The sequence below is a fragment of the Mustela lutreola genome, chromosome 9 (genome assembly GCF_030435805.1).
Source record: "Mustela lutreola isolate mMusLut2 chromosome 9, mMusLut2.pri, whole genome shotgun sequence".
Lineage (NCBI taxonomy): Eukaryota > Metazoa > Chordata > Mammalia > Carnivora > Mustelidae > Mustela > Mustela lutreola.
The window spans coordinates 107,625,326-107,636,395 of record NC_081298.1 but is presented as its reverse complement, the minus strand read 5'-3'; the positions used below and the strand labels follow the sequence as shown (position 1 = coordinate 107,636,395).

The 11,070-nt window shown below is 40.9% G+C and overlaps 1 gene segment (V, D, J or C); it reads right to left on the bottom strand.

Annotated features, from left to right (window-relative positions):
• Positions 1-3,556: 3,556 nt before the first annotated feature.
• LOC131808415 (immunoglobulin kappa variable 2-29-like) lies at positions 3,557-4,347 on the bottom strand. The segment is given in 2 exon segments: positions 3,557-3,888; positions 4,257-4,347. Coding segments are annotated over 2 exon segments (381 nt in total).
• Between the last annotated feature and the right edge of the window lie 6,723 nt (positions 4,348-11,070).

Sequence of the window (11,070 nt, the reverse complement as noted above, 5' to 3'; positions counted from 1 at the left end):
CTGGCGGCATCACAATTCCAGACTTCTAGATCTATTTCAAAGCTGTCATCATCAAGACAGTAAGGTACTGGCATAAAAACAGACACATAGACCCACGGAACAGAATAGAGAAAGCAGAAATGGACCCTCAACTCTATGGTCAAGTAATCTTCGACAAAGATGAAAGAATACCCAATGAAAAAGTGAAAATCTTTTCAACAAATGATGTTGGGAAAATTGGACATCTTGCATAAGAATGAAACTGGACCAGTTTCTTAGACAGTATACAAAAATAGACTCAAAATGGATGAAAGACCTCAGAGTGAGACAAGAATCCATCAAAATCCTAGAGAAGAACACAAGCAGCAACCTCTGTGACCTCGGCCACAGCAACTTCTTGCTGAATGTTTCTCCAAAGGCCAGGGAAACAAAGGCAAAAAAAAAGAACTATTGGGACTTCAACAGGATTAAAGATCTTTCTGGTAGAAATAAAGTAGTGGTAGAGATAGAAAAAAGGGAACCTTGACAAAACATTGATAGCCTACATTGCACCATTATTGTATTGTCAGTGTCAGACAACCAGCTCTCCAGAAAATGAAAGTTCAGAAAGAAGAACTATTTATTTACTTATTTATTTATTTGATATTTTTACAGCTTAAGGAATCAAGTTAATGGTATTGTAATAGTACTGTATGGTGACAGATGTGGCCATAGAATAATGTATAAACTTGCTGAATCACTATGTTGTACAGCTGAAATATGATAGCCCTATGTGTCAATGATGCTAAAACAAAGAAAGAGGAAATATTTAAAATCTATGGTCAAATATCTTCCATAGGAGTCCAAAGAAGAAGAAGTTCTTGTTCAGAGTCAGTGTTCCAGGACACTTCTGAATTAACCTCCTCCCATGGACACGTGGAACCTATAGGTACACATGGGACAACTCCCACCATGAGATATACAGAAACTAGCCGAGGGACTCCTACACATTTGGTTAAAGAGGTCATACCCACATTGAGACATGTGCACAAAGCTGGGACACATTCTTGCCATAAAGTCCTCCTCCAACAGAACAGTATACCATTGGAAGGGAACTTGTAACTTCTGGCCTCTCCCTGAAGAGCAAAGGGTTTGGACCCAACTTCAAGTTCCCCAACTTGCCTAACTTCCACCTGAGGAACTGGCCCCAAAATACCTCCATCCGGAAGCCAGCGGGGCAGTGCATGGAGACTCCCCAAGAGAACAGTAAACAAAGAAATAGGGAGCAGATGGAACCACCCACCTCCCAGTCTTATTCTCAAAGAAGCCTATTTTCAGATCTTAAAGATTCATGCCTGACAGTCTTCCAATTCAGATCACATCTATGGGCTGACTGCATTCCTCCCTGGAAATAGAGGAAGCCTGTGTTTGCTCTCTGCATTCTCTCTCTGCCCAGCTCCAGGTCCCTGGTGTCTCCCTGGAAAGAGCTTGTGCACTTGTCTGGTGCCCCGGCAGCCCTTGACCACCTGGCTCTGTTGGCCAGCAGGGCTGAAGTTCTCAGACCCCAGGGCTAGAACAAATAGAGACAAATAAGTATTTGCAGAAATAATACTTGTGTGTTAAACTGGCAAAGTAATACTGGCAATAAACTTGAAAATATTACAATAAGCTCACAATAAAGTTCCACACAGATGAACTTACAAGAATAATATTTGTGTATTATAATTTAAAATAATACAACATTTCTGAAAATAAATAAATTGAAAAAATTAAAAAAATAAAATAAAATAATACAACAAATATGTATAATAGATGGTAAGACTTTATTGGTTTGATATATTGACTGAATATAAGATTTTTCTGGATTGCTTTTCTGCAAGTTAATTTATTATGGCATCAAAATTTGTACTTTTAGCAAATTCAATTTCCATACATAATTGAAAATAACAGTGTCTTTTGGCAAATACAAGACCTCAAATATTTTTCCAAAATTTCTAATTTTGAAAAGGTTTTTACTGATGGAAAAGAAGATAAAACCCTGAGTTCGGAATATTTTATTTATAATGTCGATGTGACGACATTATTATGCCTTCTGATTAATTATTTTAACTATAAATTTTGATATGTCTAGACATGATGAACCATTTCTAAGAAAAAGACTTAACTCTTCCCACAAATTAGTTTTCTGTAAATCTGATTTAATGTTAGATACATACGTATACAATATCTTAATATTTCTTCTGACATTTCTTGCAATATGTAGATATAAAACATGAAACTGACAATAGCTCCATAATTTGCATACACTTCAAAACATCTGTTTATTACCTCCTATCTCTGTTCTTTCAATTACAATTAATCTTAAAATTGTCTTATTAGATTGTTTAGTATGAAGCTTCATATGAAATAATGCTCTTCATCAAATGCGACAATATTTAAATTTACCATTTACTTCTAGGACTGTGGCTATTTAGCTTACATTGCCGTAGCTGTTTTCAAAACCGAGATCCTAAATTCCCTGAAGAATTCTCATCATTCTTTTTTTGACACATCGGTATGCTCTGCTCTGCTCATTGCAAGCGTAGCTGCCGTCTCTCTCCCCACAACACTGCTGCACTGTCATAGTCTATATTCCCTTCCTTGTACCTTCATCCCTGTGACCTGCTCATTCCATAACTGGAAGCCGGTTCCTCCCAATCCCCTTCACACATTCTTCCCCTCCTGCCTGTTCCCTTCCCCTCAAGCAACCACCAGTTTAGTCTCTGTATTCATGGGTCTTTCTGCTTTTGTTTGTTTGTTTGTTTGTTTTGCTTTCTGTTTTAGATTCTATATATAAATGAAATCATATGATGTTTGCCTTTCTCTCAACTTGCTTCACTTCCCATAATACCCTACTGGTCCATCCATGTTGTCCCATAGGGCTAGATTTCATTCTAATTATGGCTGAGTAAAATTTTATTGTACATATGGACATTGTCTTTATAGGATCAGGAGCTTATATCTGCTATGGGTTTGCAAGTCTGTTTGAAAGCTTGAAGAAAAAGGTTTACTGATTGTTCTCAGCCATATTTCCTGTGGGGTTAGTGTATAGTGCATAGAATGTTACCTAGAGAGCATAGGACGAGAACAGTTAGTATAATTGGGAAAGAAGAAATTCAGAGAGTGGGAAAATAAGCAATAATAAATTATGAAGGATATCAAATATTATCCTACTGAAAATATCGCAAACTTTGTTAGCTCAAAAATGTATGTAATTAGTTGCCACAAAATATACCTCAGGTTTTTGACATTCAGGCTGAGTAACTGTCCCTGACCCATGCACACAAACCAGGAGGGTCAGGGTGAGTTTCAGGGCGGCTTTCCCTTGCAGTTCACTGCTCAGCCCTCAGGATGATCACTTCCCTCCGGAGCTGGTTGTGCCCCGCTGAGGCTGTTGTCACCCAAAGGTCAGGACTCGGTCCAGAGCACTCAGCTGCACATTACTGCCCTGACTTCCCCACACCTGCCTCTGACATCAGCTCAGAGCCTTTGCTGCACCCGCTCCCTGCTCAGGGAACACACGTGCCCAAAGGAGACCTCCAAACAGAGACGTTTGTGTTCAGGCCTGAACCACTGTGGGAGGAAAATGTGTATGTTGCCCGCAGTAATAAACTCCCACATCATCAGCCTCCACCCTGCTGATTCTCAGGGTGAAATCTGTCCCTGACCCACTGCCACTGAACCTGTCTGGGACCCCAGTGAAACGGTTGGAAACCTTATAGATGAGGAGCTGTGGGGACTGGCCTGGCTTCTGCAGGTACCAATTCAAATAGGTATTTCCATTACTGTGTACAAGGCTCTGACTGGCCTTGCAGGAGATGGAGGCCGGTTCTCCAGGGGTGACGGGCAGCAAGAGCGGGGTCTGTGTCAGCACGACCTCCCCATTGGATCCTAAAATAATGAGAGATAAGTACAGGTTGTGGAAAAACATTATAAACCATTATTATGATTTTAAATTTCATGTATATTAGGCTAAATCATATTTTGTGATTGGATTCCTACACTAAATATATCCAAATTCCATGGATAACCCAAGAATTTCAGGGCACAGAGTGGCCACAATTTTTTTTTCAGCATCTCACTAAAGAACTGTTCTTTGTTCCTGGCAGTTTCTTCATGGTTTTCACAGATCTCAAAATTAAATACCTCTTGCTGGAGGGCAATCTCACCCCTGGACAGAGCACCCATAGGGAGTAACAGCTCCCAGACAGCTCACCCTCCCCACCCCATCTCCTTCCTCATCCACCCTCTGCTCTTACCTGGGACCCAGAGCATCAGCAGCCCCAGGAGCTGAGAAGGGAACCTCATTTTGAGAAGCTGAGCTGCTAAGTCCTAGTAAGTAAACACAAGCTCAGAGATGACCTTTATGTCAGACTTCCAAGGCAAGGTCCTCCCCAGGCAATGATATGCAAATCCTGTGGTGGGTGTGGCAGAGTGGAAAGAGCCAAAGGCAGGGTGCAGGTCCCTCTCCTGGGAGAGCAGTAACTTAAAGTGGCTTCTGTGTTTGGAGGGAAACTAACAGAGACATATTCATTTCTGCCTTGGTGGGAGCAGGATCTCTCTGCAATAATCAGGATCTGTGGCAGGACACAGCGCCCATAGCCCTGCCTTCTTAGAAAGCTCCAGAGACCCTGACGATAAAGACATGCATGTCCAGAATCCATTTCTGGCAGGTGAATGGCCATCCTGCCTGGATTCCTGTCAACTAATGACCAAGAAGAAACAGGTCCCACTTGCACTCCAGTTGATTTTCCGGCAATCTCCAGATCTCAGGATGAACTGAGATAGATCGGGAGTCTCTGGGATTTGCTGTTTCCAGGTTAATGGTTTTAGACAATTTAGTAATGATTTAATAAAGAATTCATCTCACCCTCGGGTTTCGTGAATTATACTCTATTAGAAGATGAATGTGAGAAGGATCAAAAGAATCTTTTCAGAGGATCAAAAGAATCTCTTACAGGAGGAGAACTCATAGTCCAGCAGAAAAGAGTAGGAGAGAAGACAGAATTTTATGCTTCAAGCAGTGAGTAGGAATGTGGTAACCATTTGTTACAACCTGGTGTATATCCTGTACTCTTTCTCTCGAGAGAGAGATAGATAGAGAGGTAGGCAGATAGGGACACACACACCATATGGCATATGTGAGACCCTTCACTAAAATAGGGACAAACTGATGGTTCTTCATGTGTCAGCTTGACGTTATGTCATATTGAATCATTTGTGAGAATTTTATCGAGTTCAATTTACCTCAGAACTCAAGTCACCATTCTGCAAACAAAACCCTAGAGAAACTCAAGAATACAGTTTGTACTTCTATTAGATCAACCATAATTTAAATCTGAAGTCATACCGAACTGAAAAATAACTGAATACATACAGTTTCAGGCTTGATTAACAATAAAGCTCAGTCTGAATATCTTCTAGGTAATCTTCCAAGAGTTAGATTTTGTGTAAAATCTAAATGAGCTGTTGTGTAAAAATGGTATCAAAAGCAAAGCCTGATCTCAGGATGGAGACTTGGGTGTTGAAGACAAACCATGGAAGAAGTAGAAGTAGAAGAGCCCATGTCCCATAGTTGACCAGCTAGCATTTTATTTGCCCTTTTGTGATTTCTCTGCTAGCCAGTGCAATCCTGAATCTTACTCTTGAAAATGCCAGCCTTCCTAAGGAATCCTGCTAGTGAATGAATTCAGAAAGATAAGCCAGTGAAAATGAAAAAAGCACGACAAAAACAAATGGAAAATACAAGATAGTATTGTAAATCTTAAGATGAGTTTGAAAAACTATTCATTACAGATGTTAATTAACAATTACATTATCTACCACTGTGTGTCAAGTACACTAAAAAAAAGAATCAGAATAACATTACCCATTATGGTATGTGAAACCTCAATGTGTGGATATATGGCCAGAAATTTTTCATCTGTCATGTTTATTTTCTGTGTATCAGTTGAAAGTCTTTCCCCCCACCCCACAAAGTATTCTTAAGAATGCTTGAATTTTGGGGCACCTGGGTGTCTCAGTGGGTTAAGCCTCTGCCTTCAGCTCAGGTCATGATCCCAGGGTGCAGGAGTCCATCAAAGTAGAAGCCAGGATGTGAGTTGTGTCCCTTAGGGTGATGCTCTTGCTGCTTCAGTTATGTGAATCCATTATTCTTGGGTCAGGGTGTGTGGGTGGGGAGTGTGATCCTGTTGTACGTACTGTAGAACTTGATCTACAAATTTTCTCAAGCCAAACCACTCAAACTCATAGAGCTTTGGCCAAGTTGATGGACAACAGACCTGTATCCTGACTGAGCCCAAATGAGATTCTTTCTGAGAAAAGATGAGCTTATCCTTGCCTGAGAACTGAGATGAAACCATCCAGCAGAGGGAGCTTCCCCAACAGGTCTGTTGAGTATCTTCTTGGGACCAGTGACTGAAATGGGTCCCCTTTTCTAAAGAACTGCAAATTATCACACTCTAGAGGATGATCTCACAGAGAATAATTTTGGTGCCAGGCAGCTCATGTATACACATGAATGTGCTGATCTATGTTGACTGTGAAGGTTATTCTTGTATCAGTTGTAATCCTTGGGAAGGACCCCCAATCACCCCAGTCTAATGTGGAAAATGAGACAGAAGTTCCCTCTGACCACAGGCCACCTCATAATCCCTCCATTGTAATGAACTCTTTTCTTTGTGTAGCAATTTGCATCCCCAACCCAAAAGTGTCTCCTGTGAGGGATGGAACTTCTGTCCTGAGGATTTCTCATGAAGTCCTATAGCTTTCTCATCAGTTAAAATATCCTTCCACTGCTTAAATGTGAGATAGCTTGATTATTTACTTATGCATTTGCTTTTTCTCTGTTTGATGCACGTGAGAGATGGAGAGGAAAGAAGACTACAGGGGACATGAAAATGTATAATCCTTTTGTCTGCACTGTACATAAGAGAGGTATGAGTTGGGTGCACATTTGCACAATGTTAATGTATTATGTCCATGTTCTCTTTATTCATGGGTCAGTTCATGTTTGTGGGCATTTTATTTGTTTGCTTTGATTGTAGATTCTACATAAAAATGAAGACATATAGGATTTGTCTTTCTCTGTCTGAATTGTTTTGCTTAGCATTATACTTTCTAGGTCCATCCATGTTGTTGCAAATAACAAGATATCATTTCCCTGGTTGAGTAGTATTTCAATATATATATGAATATGCCACCTATTCTTTATAGAATTCAGAGCTTATATTTGCTATGAATTTACAACAACAGTCTATTTGGTTGCTTGACCACCAAACAATTTTACTAATTTTTCTCACGTGTTTTTCTTATGGGGAAAGCATGTATAGAATGATATCCAGATCACATTGTAACAGAGCTGTTAGTTTAACTGGGAAAGCAGAGGTCATAAAGTGGGAAAATAAAAAATAATAAATTCTGAATGATACCATATAGCCTCTTAATGAAAATATAGGAAACATGTTTTGCTGCAAATGGATGTAATTGTGTTTTCAAATAAATGGCTCAGGTTTCTGACGCTCAGTCTGAGTCACCATCCCTGAGCCATACAAAAGGCAGGAGGGTCAGGGTGAGTGAGGTTCAGGGCAGTTGTCCCTGGCAGCTCACTGCTCAGCCCATAGGTGATCATGTCCCTTCTGGAGCTGGTTGTGCCCCACTGAGGCTGTTGCTGCCCAGGGGCTGGGACTTGGTCCAGAGCACTCAGCTGTATGTTACTGCCCTGACATCCCCAGAACCTGCCTTTAATGCCAGCTCAGAGCCTCTGCTATGCTGGCTCCCTACTCAGGCAACACACATGCCCAGAAGGGACCGCCAGAGAGTTTTGTGTTCGGGCCTGAACCACTGTGGAGGAACATGTGTACCTTGCTCGCAGTAACAAACTCCCACATCGCCATCCTCCACCTTGCTGATTCTCAGGGTGAAATCTGTCCCTGACCCACTGCCACTGAATCTGGGACCCCAGATTTATGGATGGAAACCTCATAGATCAGGAGCTGTGGGGACTGGCCTGGTTTCTGCAGGTACCAATACAAATAGGTGTTTCCATCTCTGTGCAGGAGGCTCTGACTGGCCCTGCAGGAGATGGAGGCTGGCTCTCTGGGGGTGATGGACAGGGACAGTGGGGTCTGTGTCAGCACAATATCCCCACTGGATCCTAAAATAATGAGAGATAAGTACAGGTTAATTTGACACCTTATAAGCCATTTTTATGATTTTTAAATGTCACTTACATTAGGCTAAATCATATTTTGTGATTTGATTCGTACTCTAAATATATCCGATTTCCATGGATAACCCAAGAACTGCAGAGCACAGAGTAGCCACATTTTTTTTTCAGCATCTCACTAAACACTGTTCTTTGTTCCCTTTAATTTCCTCATAATTTTCACAGATCTCAAAATTAAATTCCCCTCATGGAGGGCAATCTCTCCCCTGGACAGATCACATATAGGAAGGAAGAGCACCCAGATAGCTCACCCTCCCCACTCCAATCTCCCATCTCCTCCCCTCTCTATGGTATTACCTGGGACTCAGAGCATCAGTAGCCCCAGGAGCTGAGAAGGGAACCTCATTTTGAGAACCGGACCTGATGAGTCCTAGTAAGTAAACACAAGCTCAGAGCTGACCTTTATGTCAGACTTCCAAGACAAGGTCCTCCCCAGGGGACAATATGCAAATCTTGTGGTAGGTGTGGCAGAGTGGAAAGAGTCAAAGGCAGGGTGCAGATACCTCTCCTGGGAGTGCAGTAACTTAAAATGGCTTCTGAGTTTGGTGGAAAACTGACAGAGACAAATGCCCTACTGCCTATATGGGAAGCAGGATCTCCCTGTGGTAATTAGGATCTGTGGTAGGACACAGCGCTCATAGCCCTGCCTTCTGAGAAAGCTCCAGATACCCTGAGGATGCAAGCATGTGTGTCCAGAGCCCATTTCTGGTAGGTGAATGGCCATCCCATTTGGATTCCTGTCAACTAATGCCCAGGAGGAAACAGGTCCCATTCTCACTCTAGTGACTGGCTGGTGATCTCAAAATCCCAGGATGAACTAGAGTCTCTGGGATCTGCTGTTTCCAGGTTAGTGGTTTTAGACAATTTCATAATGGTTTAAAATGAATTAAACTCACCCTGGAACCTTGTGAGTTATCTACTCTTTGAAAAGTTGAAGCTTAGAAGAACGGGACAGGTAGAGAAGAATCTCAAACTTACAGGCGGAGAACCCCTAGCCCTGCAGCAGAGAATAGGAAAGAAGAACAGAATGTTATGCTTCAGACAGTGAATATGAAGTTTGTGGTAACAGTTTGTTACAACCTGGTGTGTATCCTGCCATACTTATCTCTCTCTTCCCAGAGAGACAGATAGATGGATAGATACATAGACAGACAAGACAAACAGATGATCGACACATACACACTATGTGGTGCATATTAGATAAGGTAAACACACACACAGACACACACACACACACACACACACCATATCAAAGAAAGAGATTTCTTAAGTCAACCTGTTCTAAGAGGATGGGCAGAATAGATAATGTTTCCCATATCCCAGAAAGCAATGTTTCCCCTTCCCATACAGAAGCTTTCTCGTCATGTGAAAGCAGTTTCTGTCAGGGTTCCGGTTCCTTGTTAGTTCTGTGTAAGAATTTTTTTGTTCTCACTTGGATTTTATGTTCAGGATCCGCAGCTCTGAGTATGTGGTTCACAATGAGATTCTGTAGGTGAGAATAGCAAGGACTGGGATAAAACTTCTAATAATTTGAGGTCACCTGTACCTATGACAGACATTTCCTGGGGCCTCAGGTGAACCACAGTCACTATGGTCAGAGCTGATTGGGGCATCAGTTTACCAAATATCCTTCATTAAAGTCAGGACATAACCTGACGATTCTGCCTGTGTCAGCCTGTTGTAGGTGTTAGTCAATTGTTGGTGAGATTTCTGTCAACCTCAAAGTAACTGACAACTCAAGTCACTGTTGTGTAAACAAAATCCTGGAGAAACTGAAGGAATAGAATTTGTAGTTGTTCTGTTAGATCTCAGGTAAATCAAATCCAAGGTCACACTGAATTGAAGAGTTACTGAATACATGCAAGTCCAGGCAAGATTACACAACAAATCTCGGTCTGAATATCTTCTAAGAAATCCTCCTAGAGTGTGATTTTTGTACCATAGAGGGAAGAATTATTATGTAACAATGGTAGTGTTAGTAAACCCTGAACTCTGTGGAAGGACTTGGGTGCTGATGACAAGTTGGGATAGAAGTAGGACTAATAGCCCATGTCTGATATGTTACTAGTTGTCATTTTATTTACTCTTTTGTGTGTTTTTTCCCTTTATATTTTCATAGATTGCTAGCCAGTGCAATCCTGACTCTTATTTTGAAGATGCCAGCCCTCCTAACAAATCCTGCTGGTGAGTGATTCAGAAAGTTAAACCACTGGAAATGAAAAAAAATCAGGGAATACACAAAAAGAAAAATATATGATAATATTTTAAATCTTAAGATGAGTTTGAAAACTATTCATTTCACATGTTAAATTAAGAATCACAATATCTAACAGTGTGTGTCAAATATACTAAAGAAAATCAGAATCACTTAACCCATTATCATGTGTGATACCTGAATGTGTGGAAATTTGGCTGAAAATTATTCATCTGTTATGTTTATTTACTGTGTATAAGTTTTGAAATCTTTGATTTCAAAAATACTAACATTTCATACAAAACATGAAAACTTTAAAAGTCTTCTTTTATGTTTGATTGTTTATCTCATAATTTCTTGCCCCGAAATACCTACAAAATGCAAAACCTTCTAAAAGTTCTTTCTTGAAAGTTAAAGGCTTTGAAATTTTCCTCTTCTACCTGTAGACTGAAGAAAGACTCTTCCTAATTTTCAGAGGAGTCATTATCTCCTGTGTATATAGGAACATTGTTGTACCCTGGACAGTAAAAGTGACTTCATCACCATTGGTCATTGTACCCCACACAAAAATCATCAGCCTCTGTAAGAAGAACCTCCATGAGGTCCAGGTGGGGAACAGGACTCTAGCAGTCTCTAATCTTGACCACCATCA